Here is an 18,367-nt window from a genome sequence, read left to right on the forward strand (position 1 = left end):
CCTAAGATATAAAACTAAAGGTCAAAAATGTGTAAGTAAAAGAAGCTCCTGCCCTTTAAGGGAAAAAAATACATGTTAATTTTTGCAGGAGTTTCAACTGAATGGTTTCCAGGGAAACAGGTATCTGCAATGGGCTCATCCCATTTAATATTTATGGCTGAACCCGGGGAATAGTGCTTTCTTATTATCCCTTCCTGGTTACACATGATATGTTCATTCTTAACTTTCCTTTGAAGTGATCATTCTATGTTTAAGTCTTATTTCTTCCCCAAACAATGGAAACAAATGTTCATTCTATGATAAAGAAGAAGAAGAAGGAGGAGGAGTAGGAGGAGGAGAAGGAGGAGGAGGAGGAGGAGGAGGAGGAGGAGGAGGAGGAGGAGGAGAAGAAGAAGAAGAAGAAGAAGAAGAAGAAGAAGAAGAAGAAGAAGAGGAAGAAGAGGAAGAAGAGGAAGAGGAAGAGGAAGAAGGAGAAGGAGGAGAAGGAGAAGAAAGAAGAAGAAGAAGAAATTTTGGAATATCAAGAATATAAGCCTGGTGATCACCACTAAAAAGGAAAAATATATATATAACACTAAATCAATCTGACACATTTTTCCTAGATGAATGGAGGGGGTTTGATTTTGTTTGTTGTTTTATTGCAAATCTGCTTACCTTTTAAGCTGGTTCCTGCGTTTAAGAGTTGAACTGGAAAAACGAAATTGGTAGAAAAGGACCATCTTCAAGTTTGAGCTGTGTGTTTTCTTGGAAGATCTGCTAAGGCAAACCTATAAATTCCATTTTATATGTGATTTTAAAGTACTCTCTGCTTTACTGAAAAGTTGGAATACTACAGAGAACTCCCACGTGCCCTTCATCTGGAATCACCAGTTATTAACACTTTGCCACATTTGCCTTATCACAGTGCGTGTGTGAATGTACGTCTGCATCTGTTTGTGTATATATAGATTATTCTTTTTCAGAATCATGTAAGAGTCAGTCACAGACATCATATCCCTTGAACTCTAAATACTTTGGAGTGTCCCCTAAAGTCAAAGAAATTCTCCTACAAAACCATGGTACAGTTCTCAATATCAGTAAGTTTAACATTGATGCCTACTATTATCTCATCTACAGACTTTATGAAAATTTCACAAACTGTCTCCGTGAGGGGAGGTAGAGGCTGAGAAAGAATTGTCCCTGGAGGCTTTCATGGGTGTCATCCCTCCTGGACAGGGCCGGTCCAGGCCACCACTACGTGTTCTTCATGTCAGTTCTGTTTCTGATCCAGGACCCAGGCCAGGATTATGTATTTCATGTAGCTTTTGCATCTCTGTCATCTGCTTTAATCTGTAATGGGGTGTCACGACCTTTCTCTTTTTCATGACATTGACATGTTTGAAGAATTCAGGCCTGTGATTTTGTAGAGCGTCCCTCAGTTTGGGTGTGACTGATGTTTCCTCATGATGAGAATCAGATTATGTATTTTTGGCAAAAATCCTAAAAAAAATTGTTGTACCCCATGATGTTTGTTCCTATAAAAATTTAAGTGTGTGATTCAGAAATGGTTTGCAAACTTCCAAACGGCCTACATGTTCATGTGAGGAGTTTTCTATCTTTATTGATGAGCTCACTCATTATCTCACAGGGTTGGAAGAAAGTGTATTTTCTAGAAGCCCACCTATTAAGCATCCATTCAACAGCCTAAGGATGAATGTCTCAAAGTCAAAGTTATTGGTTTCTCTGTCACCTATGAGATTTTTAAGGCTGGAACGACAGTATGATACCTCCCTGGGGGACACCTTTTTTTTGCAGTAGGGATAGAAAGCAGATTCTCTGCAGTCTGAAGACCTCCGAGGATAACACATAGATGCTGCCTCTTTATTCATTTCTGTTTTAACTGGACCTTCCTTTCTTTCCACAATCCAATCCTATTAAATGACAAAACAGTTAAGATTGGAATGTACCTTTGGTTAATCTTGATACCTACTATGTATCTTTCTAGATTATTTTGACATTTGAAATAAAATGAGGAACTTCAATTCACCATTTCTAGATGTGGTTCTCAGGGTACCGACATGAAGTCAATCCAGTTTTTGGAAACTCCTTTACCAATCCTCTTTTGTTCACCTCTTCCATGAAGGCCCCATTCACATATCACTTCCTCTGTGCTTGTTTCTCCTTTCGCCCTCAGAATGAGTCATTTCTTTCCTCATGCTGTCATGAAATGTTACTATACTAGAGCACCTATTGGGTGCTACCCGATCTTACTACAGCTTCGGAACATGCCTGTGTAATTCACTGGAGGTTGAGATCACCTTGATCTATACCAAAAATGTTCTCAAGTGTATTTTGTGTGCCCCGTGCTGCACTGTGTGTTGACTGAAGTTCAATGAGCCTGCTTCCAGCATGGGGTTTCCAAATAGACATGTTGGACGAGCTTTGGGTCTAGACTTGAAATACGCAATGACTCTGTTGATGACCAAGCAATAATGAAAATTCTATTGGCTGGCTGACATTTGTCCTAGAGAAGATTAATAAAGAATTTAACTTATGCTGTTTTGGAAACAGTAAAATTCCACTTCACTCCATATTCACTTAACACATGAAGTGTTTGGTGTGTCAGATACTGTCTTCTGCTTGTTGATATGTCTTTTTAGTTGGGTTGCAAATTTCAGAGGAAGGCCCTGTCTTCCTCTTGTATATGGTATTGATATGTAAATGACGTGAACTTTTAAATTTTTTTATTTTGATAATCAGTTTTAATTAGCTCAAGCTATTCATAAACCCGCATCTATTTTCATGAAGCTTTATTAAGATATAATTTAAGATATAATTTACATAGCATAAAATCCCTCTGTTTTCAGTGTACAGTTCCATAATTGTTAGAGTATTTACAGAGTTTTGCAATCATCACCACAATCTTATTTTAGAACATTTCCATCACCCTGAAGAAACTTGCAGCTGACTTACAGTGACTCTTTCTCTCTGTACCCAGTCCCTGGCAACCACTCATCTACTTTCTGTCCCTGCAGATGGGCCTTTACTGCACCGCACAAAAATGGAATCACACAACAGGACTGGGATCTTTCCCTTGGCATATTGCTTTTGAGGTTCATCCACATTGTAGCATGCAGCATTACTTCGTTTGAACTTTTTACCTTTCATTATTCTTCACAGCATTTTTAAGTATTGGTGTAAGAATGGAGCCTTTAATGAACAAAGAATAAATCTTTTGAAAACGACATCAATTGTGGCAGAGCCTCAATTTTGCACTAGTTGTTCTTAAAGGTGAAAAAGCAAAGTATAATGCAGATGATTCAATCATTCATTCATTATTCCTATTATTAGGGAAATTTGTTTTAAAATTAATCTCTGACATGTTATTCTGGAATAAAGAAAGTATACTATAGCTGTTAAATGTCAAAACCGTTCCACTCAAACAACCACTCAACTTTTCAAATCAAGTCCATCAGTGTGAATTACAATGAAATAATCATCTTGACACATTAAACTAAGTCAAAATGGATCTACTTGCTTTCATTAATTAAAGAGTACGTAAAATGAGGGGCCATATGATATTCTTGCAAAGCATAAATGATATTCATAAAAACGTAAAATATTGAAGAGGTTTTGTCCTAGAGGTAGAGGTAAATATATATAAATAAATAGAGGCATTAAATTAAGCTCATCTTTGGAAAAACAGATAAATCATTACAGCGACCTTGAATCTGTGTCAAAACCTATAAATAATTTTCTCTTAGAAAAGTACTGTGGGAAATGGGACAAGCAAGTTCTAGAATAGCAAATCAAGAGCCAAAATCTCTATACTAACTTCTTCCCTTGGCAGTTACATAAGGTTGAGAAAACCAACCCCTCAGTTTCCACTCTTTAAAATGAATGAAAATATCTTCACCACCAGTGGTATTGTTTGGTTATGAAGATAACATGCAATAGACCTCATCATTATTATTTAGCCAGTGTTCAAATTAAAGTCACACCAAACTGAAACTTTATTGGATGTTTTCTAGACTATGATGCAAACTTCGTCAGACTATATTAGCCATTAAAGGTTTGCTTTTGAATCAAAAGTCCATTCATGGAAAAGAGCGAACATTCCCCTGTTGGCTTAGAAAAGAGAGGAATTCAATGCTGATAACATTGGTCTACAATCTATTTCAGAAGCCTTCCTTCTCTTTCAACACCCCAGCCATGAGGAGGCTTGTCTGTATTCACTTCTGTATACCTACATGTTTCATTCGGTCTAGACCCTGGTTCTCAAACGTTAGCCTGCAACAGAATCCCTGGGAGGCCATGTCTCCACGTATGCTGCTGACCTCACCCTGCTGAGTCTGATTCAGTGGGTCTGGGGCACCGATGGAGAATTTGCATTTATAAGAAGTTCCAGGAGATGCAAATGCTGCTGGCTCAGGAACCACACTTTTAGAGCCACTGATCTAAGGCTTGCGGAGTCTATTTTACAGTCTTTGTGGAACTACAAAGGGCTGTTTGCTTTAACCCACTCAATTCTATAAATCGGCATATTTCATCTAGTAGAAAGCTATTGTAATAGGGTCTGTGGTATCTTTTGCACGATTGTGCCAGGATAGCCGGTCCACCTTAATAGAGTAAAACGCGACCTCCAGACCTTAGGCCTGGAAAGAGTGTCCAAGTTAAGGAAGTCACCACGACTGCACTGTGAGAACCTCCTTCTCCTTGGACAGCTCTCAGTTCAGTTACTGGGGCTGCTCCCAACATCTTGGGCCCCAGGAGCATCTTGTTCCCACTTTAGTGTTCTCCTCAGGGCCCTTTCTTTCCCAGTGCACCCAGATCGCAGTCCATTCCCTGTATGCCAGTAAACCATGTTGTCACATTTTCAGCGCATTTTTTGTAAACGTGCATTCTGCTTGATGATGGATTGCAAACAAAAGCCTCCCCTCAGTATCCTTTCATAGAGCTGTAACAGGCCGGCACTATCAAAAAGCTTTTGTCAAATACTAAAGGAGAAAAAAGCAAATTAGAAATGAAGTCAGAGTACAAGTTGTTTGAAAAGAAGAGGGCTTTGTGTTTCTATTCCTACCAAACAGATGCAGTCGCAGAGCCCAAAGGCCCCAGTCTTGTGCAGTGATCACCTAGGATTTGCACTACCTTGTGTCCGGCCTGCCTCTTCTGGCCAGGAGCTTTCCTCCTTAGTAAAGGCCAAAACCAGGACACTCCCCTCAGCAGTTTCCCAGGCTCCTCCTCTCTGTCCCTGGTGTGTGATCTAAGAAAAACACCACTCTTCCAGGGGATCTATCCCTACGAATGGCCTTCCCTCCAGCAATGGAGTCACAGAACAGAATTCTGTGTTTCTGAAAGTATGTTTCATGGAACACTTGTAACAGATGTTAGAAAATACACAGGGTTCTATGATCAGATGTGTTTGGGAAATGCTGAGTCATGTGAGGTCATGCAAAGTCCGACAGTTTTCATCTGAGATTCTCTCAGAGAGGGATACACAATGCATACTTCCCAAACTCATTTGACCACAGAACCTCTTTTTACTGCCTTTTCCTTCAAAGCGTCTCTTGAGACTGGTATTGTGGACCACTCTGGAAACATCATCTGAATGTTAATCCAGTGCCACAGTGTCCACCTAATGAGGATCACACAGTCAAAATAATCAAGGGGAGAATGACTCATGCTAATTAATGTACCTGGGACTGAGGAAGTAAAAAGTTCCAAAATGGTCTGAATTGTGCATGATCCCACGGACTCAAGGTTTTACATCAATTCTTAAGGGGGAGCGTCAAATCCCAGGCCTGGGCAAGTCCCCTGAATTCCCTCCCTTCCTCTAAGGTAGTATATATCTTGGAGGAAGAACCAATGAACTTACTTCTAGGTTGGAGGTAAATAGTGAGGGAAAGTAAGGAGTCAAGGAGATGACAAGGCTTTGTGCTTAAACCCCCAGGTGGATGGTGGTACCTAGATGAGAAGTCTGCAGGAGGAACAGGTCTTAGAAAGAATGAAGTTGGAGATGCCTATTGGTGTGCTAATGGACATGTCAAGTTGACAGCTGGACAGCAGATTCTGGTTGTAGAGGAGACATCTGGGATGGAGACATAATATTTGGGTGTCATTTATCTATTTATTGAAAGCCATTAGAGTGGATGAGATCACCTACAACAGACACTGGCAAACTTCTTCTCTAAAGTGCCACATACTAAATATTTTCAGCAAGCCATATAGTCTCTGCTACAATTACTCAACTCTGCCATTGTAGCACGGAGTAGATAGAGAAGCAGCCATAGACGATATGTAAATGAATGAGCATGACTGTATTTTAATAAAACTTTATTTACAAAGCAGGTCGTGGCCCATGTTTGGTCTGTCAGCCAAAGCTTGCTGACTCTTAACCTAGAGTGAAAATATAGACTCAAAAAAGAAAGTCCAAGACAGAGCCTAAGGCACTTCAATAATGACAATTACTATATTTACATAATTATATCCACTTACTATGCCAGTCACTGTTCTAAATGCTTTACTTATATTGACTCACTTCATCTTCACAATAACTGATGAGGTGGGTACAATTATCACTATTTTACAAAAGAGAAGACAGTTACCTAAATGAAAAAGTTTATTTTTCTCTCTTGAGAAAAAAAATCAAAAGTGCAGGGGCGCCTGGGTGGCTCAGTCAGTTAAGCGTCTGCCTTCAGCTCAGGTCATGATCCCAGGGTCCTGGGATCGAGCCCCACATCGGGCTCCCTGCTCTGCAGGAAGCCTGCTTCTCCCTCTCCCACTCCCCCTGCTTGTGTTCCCTCTCTCGCTGTGTCTCTCTGTGTCAAATAAATAAATAAAATCTTTTTTTTTTTAAGTACAGAGGTTCGCAGTCTAGACTAGTATGGCAGTTCTGTGGCAGTTCTAGGTTCAGCAACCTAGGTTCCTTCCAGCTTATTCCTCTGCCATCTAGAGTACAGCAGTTATTCTAATGGGCCAAAATGGTGGCTGGAGCTCTAGCCATTATATCCACATTCCAGCAGCTAGAAGAAGGAACAAAGAAGAAGCAAATAGTATGCACCAGTTGTTTTTTAAGTCTTGTAGAAACCGCCATACAACATTTCTTCTGCTACATCTCACTGGCCAGAAGTTTTTCACACAGACACATCTAGGTGCAAGGGAGACTGGGAAACAGAAGTCTCTTCCCAAAGGCTATTGCACAACTAAAACTTAGACATTCTATTACTAAAGCAGAAAGAAAGAAAAGTTATTGGAGTAGAAGCTAGCATAAACATTTCATGTTTATTAATTATCTTTCCTTATGTGCCTTCTTGCAAGTATCATTGATAACACTCTCCCCAAGATATTTCTGCTCAGCAGTCTCATATCTCTGGCTTCCACTGTTGAAGTCCTGTGTACTCTTCAAAAGCCAACTCGCAGGTCCCCTCTTCCATGACGCTATGCCCAACTCCCTAGGCAGATTCTTCCGGCGTTCCCATGCCACATCACACTTCCTTGGATTTAGTTCTTTCCCGGTCTCTCTCCTTGGCCTATCCCCTCTCCTCAACCAGACAACTCAAGGACAGCTGAAGTTAGGTCGAGGTGTGGAGAGTGAATTTTTAAGAACTAAGGGAAATACGCAGCAAAACTGCAAATGAAGAAAAAGTTAAGTATGGGGGATGCCCATGGCATGGTAAAGGGGCCATGCTTGGGGACCCAGTAGAACAGCAGTTCTCAGATTTGGCTGCCTATGGAAATAACCTGAGGAACTTAAAAAAAAAACCTTGATGCTCACGTTTTACCCCATCCTGATTAAATCAGAATTTCTGAGCGTGACACCTAGGCATCGACATTTTTTAAAGTGCATGGGTGAGGTCAATGTGCGGCCTTATTAAAGAAACAACACAGCTGAAAACAGAGGAAAAGACACTGAAAGAAGCTGCTTTCCTCCTTCAGAGACCTTGAGGGTTTGTTGTTCACCTACAAGGTTTTCCAAGCAATATCGTTAGTCTTATCCTTTTAGGTTATTTCCTTCCAGCCGAAGACAGAGATGTATTTACATAATAAATTGTTATTGATTGGAACACTTCTAGTGAGAATTATTAAAGCCCTCCCAAGTTTATTTCAGGCAGTCTGATGCACTATGGGTCAAATAACTCTCAAGCTTCCCCTTAAGTAACTAAATTAGAGTAGTCAGCCAGGGAAATAAGAAAACAATCTTACCGAAGCTCACCTCATTTGTGACACATAATACGTTTAAATTGCTTTATCGACTTTACAGAGAAGCATGCCAGATCGATCACGAGTGACAGCACTGTGATTGCTTTTATCAGGGTATGAGGGGCCATATTTCAAACTCAGTGTGAGTGTTGGACTCCATTTTCAGCTCACAGTAATGAGAGCTTCACGCACTTGCTACACGTAAAGAACATCCCCCATTCTTGGAACAAGAAGGAGTGCATTCCAGAAAAGTTTTGTACTGTTTTCTCTAAAAGATAAAAAGTTAGGGAGGGAGCTCTCTTAAATAGGCTTTGATCCTTCTTTTTTCCTGTTCAAAGATTTCTGAGGGAATGCAGAATTGCTTTAATTCCGTGACTCTCGGGTCTTCCACATGTTTTGTAAAAATTGAGGAAAAACGGTTTTGGAGTCGTTCTTTCCCTTTTCGCTGCAGTATGTATATCCAGTTCTGGGGCAGAATTTAACGCTCTGATTTTCCAAGCACATTTGGAGATTTCTGGAAGTTGTTTCTAAGTGTTCCTTTGGCATGGAAGTTGAGACTCTGGCTTTGGTTGATATTGTTACTGGTGAAAAGCAAGAAATTGCTTGGATCTGTGCCTTCGATGAAATAGAAAGGGAGCCAGGAAACGCACTGGCCAAACTGCAGAATTGGCCGGATCCGCCATGTAGCTCCGAACCAGAAAAAGAGGCCTCGGAACATGTGTGTTTGCCAGGAAAGAAAACTGCTTTATTGAAAGGTTAATTTTCAGATTAGTTTGGGGAAATTTGAGATAAATAAATGAAATCAGACAAAAAACATAAGGCCTGGATCCTTTTTCCCGGGGTTTTCAGAAAATAGTCACTGCTTCCAATGAAATGTTTTGACATTTTCAGCAGGGAGAAAATGTTAATTGTAATGTTATGTGTATGTGTTCTTAAAAACACTTGCGAATAAATCTTTTATTCGTTTTAAGATTAATCAGAGAGTAAAAACACTATTAGGATGTTAGCTATGTTCGTTACTCCTTATGGTCACTTTTCTGCTGTTTGGGATGTTGCAGTTCATTTTCACGATTCAAATGTACCAATTTGGAGAACATTCCTTTACTTGTCTTACAGTTCGGTTGCAATTTTTTGAGGAGTCTTATTACTAAACATCCATGGGGTCGGCCTGGGTTTCTTCCCTTGTTCTGTCTCATTTGTTGCTTGCTCTCTTCCCTTGATCAGTGGCTCCCTTACTATGTTTACAAAATCATCAGCACTTGGGATGCCTGGTGGCTCAGTCAGTTAAGTGTCTGCCTTTGGCTCAGGCCATGATCCCAGCGTTCTGGGATTGAGCCTCATGTGTGGCTTCCAGCCCAGCAGGGAGTCTCCTTGTCCCTCTCCCTCTGCCCCTCCCCCTGCTCATTCTCTCTCTCAAAGAAATCTTTAAAAACAAAAAAATTAAATCATCAGCACTTAAAAAGACTCCCTTGCATGTCGGTGGCCCACTGACTCAGTATACTGAATACGTGTGCTACTGAGCTACTTAGTGGCAGGGGCTGATTGACTTTTGCTCTCTGCTCCCACCACTTCCTTGCTTTGCACTTGACAGACACCCTGTAGGTGTTTGTTGAATGACTGTTACTCATACCTTCCTTTCTCCGGTCATATATCCCTATCCCAGAATCCCATGTTGGAGTTGACTAGAGGTGCATAGCCAAAGAGGAGGTCTCACTGCTGAGTATTACCATATTACATTGTCTGTGGTCGCTTAGGAGGGAAACACCAACAAGGTCACACATTCATGGACCGGCAGGAACCCAAATGTAAATGTCACCACCTGAGTCCCAGCCCTGCAAACTGAGTCTCTGGAAGAAAGAGAAAGAACTTTCAAAGAAAGTTCTAGCTTCAAAGAAAGCAGCTTTGGCCCTTACTGAACCATGATCTAGAACACATGCATATAGTGGGCATCCACATGCTCATCCACATGGAGAAAAAAAGCCCTTAGTAATCATCTTAGCAAGCAGTTAGGGTCTAATTTGATATTTGTTCGCATCTTAGTTAAAAGATACAATGATTCTTACAGAAAACGCTTTTCCCTCTTAAAGATCACGGTCTTTAAACCTCAAGCATGTGAATAATCTCAAAAGCAGATCTGATTGGAATAAAATGATAAATATACACGCTTTCCCACAAACTACCTCCAAGAGTGCTGTTAAGTACAAACGGAGGGGGGAGCCTGCCATAATTGAGGCGGTTCTTCATTTAAGGGCACTGGCACATACTCTCCCTCATGTGCTGATAAACAAAACATAAAAACAGAATGAGCAAAGCTGATTTAAGCTTTAGGTCTCATGTAGATTAGTGCCAACAATGTAGAAAATGATCCGCGGCAAGGAACAAACCTTAACTCATTCACAGATACCAGTGGCATTTTCAGAAGTGGCTTTTCTTGGCATGTTTCTAAAACCTGTGGGACCTGTGTGTCATGAGGAGGATGGCTGGATCCTGCCATTAAAAGCCAATCAGGGGGCGCCTGAGTGGCTCAGTCGTTGAGCGTCTGCCTTTGGTTCAGGTCATGATCCCAGGGTCCTGGGATCAAGCTCCGCATCAGGCTCCCTGCTCAGCGGGAAGCCTGCTTCTCCCTCTCCCACTCCCCCTGATTGTGTTCCCTCTCTCGCTGTGTCTCTCTCTGTCAAATAAATAAATAAAATCTTAAAAAAAAAAAAAGCCAATCAGTAACATTCAACAGACTTAACCACCAACACTTGCATGACTAGATTAATGTTTTAGAGTCAGTCATCGGGCTCATTATTACTGGGATTTTCTCTGGGTCATGCTAATAAACCGGATTATTGATTTTAGGATTTTCTGTGTATCCAAGGATATTCTCTAAGATGTCTTTACAAGGTTTCATGCTTAAGTTGTCAACCAAAATGACATCACAATGAGTAATCATTTTCTAATCATGTTAAAAGGGGTTAAAAACGGCGTATAAAATGAATCTTTCCAGCTTTGGGGGAACAGGAGCATTCTTGCTGTCACTCCTCCAGCTGGGTGACGGTCATCCCTACCTGCGTGCCATCTTCCCCAGGACTTAGCTGTGTTCTCAGCTTAAGACCTTTGATAGTCAGAAATCTGCTTTCCAATATGTTTGAATGGCAGGAGAGCTCAAAAGACACCTCAATCTAAATAGGATTTTAGCCCATCAGGTGCAATTCCAAAGTAAAGCAGGCTGGGTGGCTGTACGGGTGGTGGTGTTTATTCATCTTTCCTTCTCGTGTCATGCGTATGGATGGACGCTTCTCGGCGTATATGCCCGGCTCTCGGGGCGTATGGGGCTGGTGAATGCATGCGTAGAGTGTGTGTATATGTAAAGTAGAAACTGAACCAGGGTCACAAAATGAACTATTGTCTGCAAGAAGTATATGAAGTGCACCCCGCTGCCGGCAGCAATTGCTACATGCAGGCCACTGATTATTACACGTATTTTGAAGATAGTCCGGGCTACAGTGGTTGCAACGCTCAGGCTGTGCCCAGTAACAACATATATATGGAACAGGCCTGGGCAGTGAATCAGCCTTATACCTGTAGTTACCCTGGAAACATGCTGAAAAGCAAGGACTCTGATTTGGACATGGCCCTGAATCAATACAGCCAACCTGAGTATTTCACTGAAGAAAAGCCTACTTTTTCTCAAGTGCAGTCGCCATCGTACTCTCAAAAAAAAGGTAGGGACCATTTTACTTGAATTTCTTAAAAGTTTCTGCGTTTGTTTGCGTCGTGTTTCAAAGTTACGATTGGCATCAGCTTTGTCAAATCTTTGACTTTGAACGCTGAATGTTTGAAATTAAAAACAGCACTAAAGAGAGAGGTCGCTAGGTGATTGAAAGGGGTCCATGAGTAACAAAGATTTCCAAGCACTTTTTCTCCAAGCATATGTGAGAGCTGGATTGAGCTGATTTTTTAAGCTGTATACATATATATATACATATATATATATGTATATATATAGTGTGTGTGTGTGTGTGTGTGTATTGCCCCAAATGAATATGGTCAGTTTCTTTGCTAAAGAAAATATGTAAAAGGCTTCCCCTCAGTGGATAGGCACTGTGGCTTTTGAAGTGGGATAATTCTCCCCAGTTCAGGTTCAGATTAAAAACTCATTTGACTTTTTCTTGGTATTTCATATTAAAAGTTTATTTTAGTTAACTAATAACTTAGTGATTTTTAATGGTAGTATAATAATATGTTAGATTTTATAATTGTTCATCTTAATATATTTACTGATCCATGTAAGCTGTAAACAATCTACTTATGACCATATTAAGCTGTAAGAATGTAAAACTCAAGAAGGAACTAATATGCTTCTTATTGCCATTTTGTCCCTAAAGTTTCACGTGTCTGGAATCATGTCAAATGAATTCTCTATATGAAAGCAAGAGAAATATCCTTCAAAATATCCAAAGTGAAAACAAGTGCAATATCCATTTATTTTAATAGACACTGTGGCTTTACAATGCTGTGTGCTGTGTAATTTTCTATCAATGGAACATTTCTTCTATATCAAAAAATAAAATAAAAGAAGCAAGCAGGTAGTACTCAGGGAATTTAGTAGCATCTACCAGATATTTTGGAAATAGCTTAAATTCTATTCTATTCTTAAATATGCCAGAAACTGTCTTTTCCTGTGTACAATCTACAGGATATTGCATAGGAAAGCGAATTTACAGGTTTCTATAATTTGCAAAAATATGAGGCCCATTGATCCTCAAAGGTGAATTTCTCTGCGAAATTATTTTAAAACAGAATTTGGCTTGGTTGATTATGGTTCCTATAAAAATCATCATTTGCTTTTCTCAATGTGACTCTGTAATTAAAAGTAGCCTATTTTGAAAACAAAATTAAAAAAAAAATCTCAAACTCCTGTTTAGTTGTTACCATAGACTGTGTTTGGATTTTCTGTGCTGTTCTCCACCTTCCAAATATGAAATATGAAGGGAATTACAGCAGAAAACATATTCAGAGTAATTCGTCTGCATTTTCATTTAGTTTCACATCCTCTTGAAGGGTATCAGAATTTCTCTCATTTATTACAAAAGGCACACCACAGAAGTCCCCTAATGGGAACATTTGAGATAGATTGAAAGTGTGCTTTCTATTTCATTTAATATTACACTTATAGGTAATTTATCTTTGAAAAGAAGAAGTTAACATTGCTTCATTAGACGTGTCTGGATATGCCTCTCACAGTGTTGTGGGATCGCAAGATAATATTGGTGACTGCCTCTCTATTGGGGCATTCTGCTATTCTTAAAAATTCCTGCAAAACTTTTCAGGCTCTTTTACTCTTTTTTTCTTTTGTCTTTTCATGATATTTTCTTCAAGCAGTGCTGGAGAATATTTGCTCATAAAACGTTAAACCAGAGATTCTTTGCTAATTAATTTGACGCTTGAACTAGAGGCTAAGACACATTGTATGCATATATTGATGTAATTTCCCAAAGCCATATGCCATTGAAAGGCCACGGCCACCTGCCAAACTCACTAAATCAAAGCAGGCAAATATTCTTAAATGCTCCATTATTTACTGTTACAAGTCTTTAAGTAAATCCCAGTAAAACTAAACCCAGCTGTTAACTGTCTCTCAGGACAAAAGGTCGTAGCCAACACGTTTATCCATATTGATCCATTATTGATTTTTGTTGTTGTTGGAGGACATCAGTAGTATCTCCTTAAGGCAAAATTAAGACTATAAACAGGTGTTCAGTGGGTCAGGCCTCATTATTCCGATTGGATTTTTATCTGTTTTCATGAAATTCGTAACTGTTTCATCTGGATTTGTTGCTGTCACTATAGTGCTTATAAACTCTTCAGTAGCACAGCTGTCTTAACTTTGTCATTGTTTTTTTTTTTTCTTAAGGATGGCTTATTCTTTAGCCTTTAATTGGAATTTTCTAGTGTATAGGAAATGATCATAATCTTGTAAAAAAAATGTACTGCAAGTACACATAGATGAAATAAAGGAAGACTACAGGACCCAGGGTCAAGACTAGTTATCTTAATGGTAGACTTTAGAATGACTTTTAGTTGTCTTTGTGTTGTTTTTCTCTGTTTTTATGTTTGTAGCTAAGAGGGAGAAACATTAGCAAGCTCCTGAAGCTTGGAGGACATGAACAAAGAGTCAGAATCCAGTTCATTGAATCAAATTTAAACTAAAGCTTCAAGAATTAGGGTGGGGGGCAGAGCCAGTATCATTTTCACTTAGAGGGAAGGCTGAAATGCAAAATGTAATGTCTGTCCTTTTTTTTTTTCATATAGAATATGAGAAAAACACATTTTTAATTTTTAAAAGTTAGGGACAAATAAAAAGAGGATACGAGCTCCTCGTTTTTGTGTCTTTCAAGTAACCTCGCCTTGATTTGTTATGTGAAAAATCAGCCATCACAGCCCATTCTGCTCATTCCCTTTACCCTGGCCCCTAGCTCAGGAGGAAGGGAAGAGGAGGTTTGGAAATCAGCTGGAGGGAAGGGAATGGGCAACCAGGGTGTTGTGTCTTCTCTTTTGTGACCATGATTGCAGCATAGTTAAAAGTCAGTGTCTTTTTCTTTACGTTTCCTTTTCTTTTCTTGCGGGGGTCGGGGGGATTGTGAGTCGCTGGCTGTTTCCATCAGAATTTCCAGTCACGTTCCAACATCCCCAAACAGCTTGAGTCTGGCTGCCCTGCAGGCGGCTTTGCCGGTCGGCCTCTGGGTCTGTTTAAATAGAATTGTTCCCTGAAATGTCTGTCCTGTGCGACCCGGGTCCATGGGATTCTTTGCTTTACCTTCTGTGTGCCGTCTTTTAGGAATTGCATGTCCAAAAAGTTTGTAGTGTGTTTGCATCAGAGTTGGTTATCATGTCCAAGAGAATAAGAAATTCCTGTTTTTTTGAGTCCAGATAAAGGAGATGGGGTCCTGTTCAGTTTGGGTTTTGATCGCACATGTTCTTGTTCTAAAGCCACATTCTTAGTGTTGCAGAGAGAAATATTAATAACCAAAGCAGGAACTGCCCCTCAAACTGTCCTTTCTGACTTTGTCTCGGGGACAGGAATCTAATGTATGTGAATAATCATGTAGACATTAGAAATGGAAATTAAATGGAAAGGTGAGGGATGTTTGAAGTGACCCACAACAAGAGGACTGGATTAAAAAGAGTGAAGCCCCAAAGAAATAAGATTAGAATTTCCTTAGCCTCTTTCAAAGTCAGAGGAGGGTTGCTATACAGTAGAGTTAGACATGGGGTGGTTCCAAAGTCTGCCCAGAAAAAAAAAAATGTTCCATGAGAAACAGGTGCTCTTAAGCCCTAGATTCACACCCAGTCTCTGGAGAAACAGGCAGGAAGGAACCCAAAAAAAGGGGAAGATTCATGAGTCTCCCAACCACAAAATCACTCCCAGCCACAAACCTGAAGATGAGATGATCGCACACTATTTCCATTTCTTTCTTAACATTTCCCTCCCCTTCCCCTCCTGCCCCTCTTCCTCCTCTCTGTCACAGACTGACCCCCACTTCCCCTTTACCTCTCTCTCCCAGTCTTTCTCCTTCTGCCCCTCTCTCTCCTGTCCCTTCTCTCCCCTCTAGTTGAATGTGTTTAATTTGAACACATATGATTAGTCTACCTAATGCACTAAGTGTTGCAGACATCATGTCTTTGAAATATAATACTTGAGAAGTTAATGCAACTGCAAATTCTTCTATAATGCTTATGTAATTGTAGGGATGCTGACATAAGGTTAGGCTTTCAAATTAGGCACTGCCCCCTATATACTATTAAGAGATAATACCACTCCAGAAAACAATAGAACCATTTTTTAAAATATAAAACGCTGCTAAAAAGGTTAAGTAAAAGTGCCTCCACTCAGTGTCTAGAACTGGAAGCAAAGTAAGGAACAGTTGTAGTTTTCAAACCTAGTCCAAGTGCAGTCCAAGTGCATGAGCTGCCTCTTCTGTCCTTTCTTTGCCAAGGGTTAGGTACCTGCCTTGTCAAAGCATGTCCTTCAGAAATTTCACTGGATTCCCTAACCTCATCCTAGAGCACCCACTGCCATTCCTCACAATGGAAGCGAATAGCAGGAGTCCAAGGCATGATGAGAAACTGAAGTCAGATCACGCCAGGCTTGTGAAAGACTGTTGGTGCTGTTTATTTACTGTATATGGGGTTCATGTCTGCCACCTTGCATCCCCGATGAACACTTACCCACAAACTCAAAGCTTTTTTTCTTAGCTCTCAGCATCCAGGTGCACTGAACCTGAGGTCCCGTTGCCTCCCACTCTACCGTCTGTTCAGGTCTAGTTTTTATGACCCCCATCTTCTTGTACTGATACTAAGTACCAGTGCTCACTTAGTGTCTGTATTCTTCCTTGTCCAGACCCTCATGACTGCTGAGCCTCCGTGCGCTGTCCTTGGTACCCCCCTCATCTCCGCTCCCCCTGTGCTGTACTACTGCTTTAGAGAATTTCCTGTTCTGCTGGAGACATGTGCTTTTGAGTAGTCACCCCCCCCCCCCATGCTCATCTGCAGAAACTTCCTGCCGCGCTGCGCTGTCCTCTTCTCTCCATGGTCACCCCCTTCTCAAAGCCTTCTGCTTCCAGCCACTCAGTGGTCGTGATTCCCTGCCCTCTGCACCCACCACGGGGCTCCTCCTCAAAGTTTAAAACCCTTTTCCATGCCCTGTTAGATCAAACACTAACACCACCAACTTTTCCCTACCCACAGGGAAGATTCTAGCTTTCCTGCCCTAAAGCGAAGTTGGGTTTTTTTTATTTTTTTTATTATTATGTTATGTTAATCACCATACATTACATCATTAGTTTTTGATGTAGTTTCCATGATTCATTCTTTGGTTATAATACCCAGTGCTCTATGCAGAACGTGCCCTCCTTAATACCCACCACCAGGCTAACCCATTCCCCCAGCCCCCTCCCCTCTAGAACCCTCAGTTTGTTTCTCAGAGTCCATAGTCTCCCATGGTTCCTCTCCCCCTCCGATTTCCCCCCCCTTCATTCTTTCCCTCCTGCTATCTTCTTCTTCTTCTTTTTTCTTTAACATATAATGTATTATTTGTTTCAGAGGTACAGGTCTGTGATACAATAGTCTTACACAATTCACAGCGCTTACCATAGCACATACCCTCCCCAGTGTCTATCACCCAGCCACCCCATCCCTCCCACCCCCCACCACTCCAGCAACCCTCAGTTTGTTTCCTGAGACTAAGAATTCCTCATATCAGTGAGGTCATATGATACATGTCTTTCTCTGATTGACTTATTTCGCTCAGCATAACACCCTCCAGTTCCATCCACGTCGTTGCAAATGGCAAGATTTCATTCCTTTTGATGGCTGCATAATATTCCACATAATATACCACATCTTCTTTATCCATTCATCTGTCGATGGACATCTTGGCTCTTTCCACAGTTTGGCTATTGTGGACATTGCTGCTATAAACATCGGGGTGCATGTACCCCTTCGGATCCCTACATTTGTATCTTTGGGGTAAATACCCAGTAGTGCAATTGCTGGATCATATGGGAGCTCTATTTTCAACTTTTTGAGGAACCTCCATACTGTTTTCCAGATTGGCTGCAGCAGCTTGCATTCCCACCAATAGTGTAGGAGGGTTTTAAAGGGAAGTTTTGATTCTGGCTTTGTACTTCTGCCCACACTCTCTTTTCCAGAAATCTCGACCAGTTTCTCCAGGTACCCCTCTCTCTGCCATACTTCCCTGAACTAGTGATGCTTTTTCTAGCTACTAGCCACTGCCAGCCATACCCCAGTATGTGTGCTGCCATTCTCAGCCCCATCACCTCAGGTCACTAACTCAGCTCAGAACCCACCAGCATCTTCTATTTAACCAGAACCACATTCTCTCCAACACCCTGGCCCTGGCTTCAAATGCAGGTATCCCATGTTTTATACAATAGTACTGAATCATTTGTGTAAACCACCTTTAAAAATTTTTTATGTAATGCGTATTAGACCAGAGTTTCTTGACCTTGACACTACGGACATTTGGGGTCAGATGATTATTGTGGGGGCTGACCTGTTCCTTGCAGGATGCTTAGCAGCATTCCTTGCTTCTGTGCACTCTATTCCAGTAGCACACAACTGCTCCCGTCCTGTTGTGACAACCAAGAGTGTGTCCAGATATTGCCAAATGTCCCTCTGG

General features: G+C 40.9%; 1 protein-coding gene across 4 annotated transcripts in view; it reads left to right on the forward strand.

Annotated features, from left to right (window-relative positions):
* The window catches only part of THRB (thyroid hormone receptor beta), a 372,468-nt gene that overhangs the window by 308,920 nt on the left and 45,181 nt on the right, over positions 1 to 18,367 (forward strand). Inside the window, exon 1 of one of the 4 annotated variants that reach the window (XM_034993661.1) lies at positions 10,833 to 11,888. The exons of the other annotated variants lie outside the window; for them this stretch is intronic. Within the exon in view, the coding sequence (XP_034849552.1) occupies positions 11,561 to 11,888 (328 nt within the window). The 5' untranslated portion in view covers positions 10,833 to 11,560. Of the gene's footprint in view, positions 1 to 10,832; positions 11,889 to 18,367 lie in introns of those variants that run through there. 4 annotated transcript variants of the gene reach the window in all.

The sequence above is a fragment of the Mirounga leonina genome, unplaced genomic scaffold (genome assembly GCF_011800145.1).
Source record: "Mirounga leonina isolate KUSES-001 unplaced genomic scaffold, KU_Mleo_1.0 Mir_115, whole genome shotgun sequence".
NCBI classification, from domain to species: Eukaryota; Metazoa; Chordata; class Mammalia; order Carnivora; family Phocidae; genus Mirounga; species Mirounga leonina.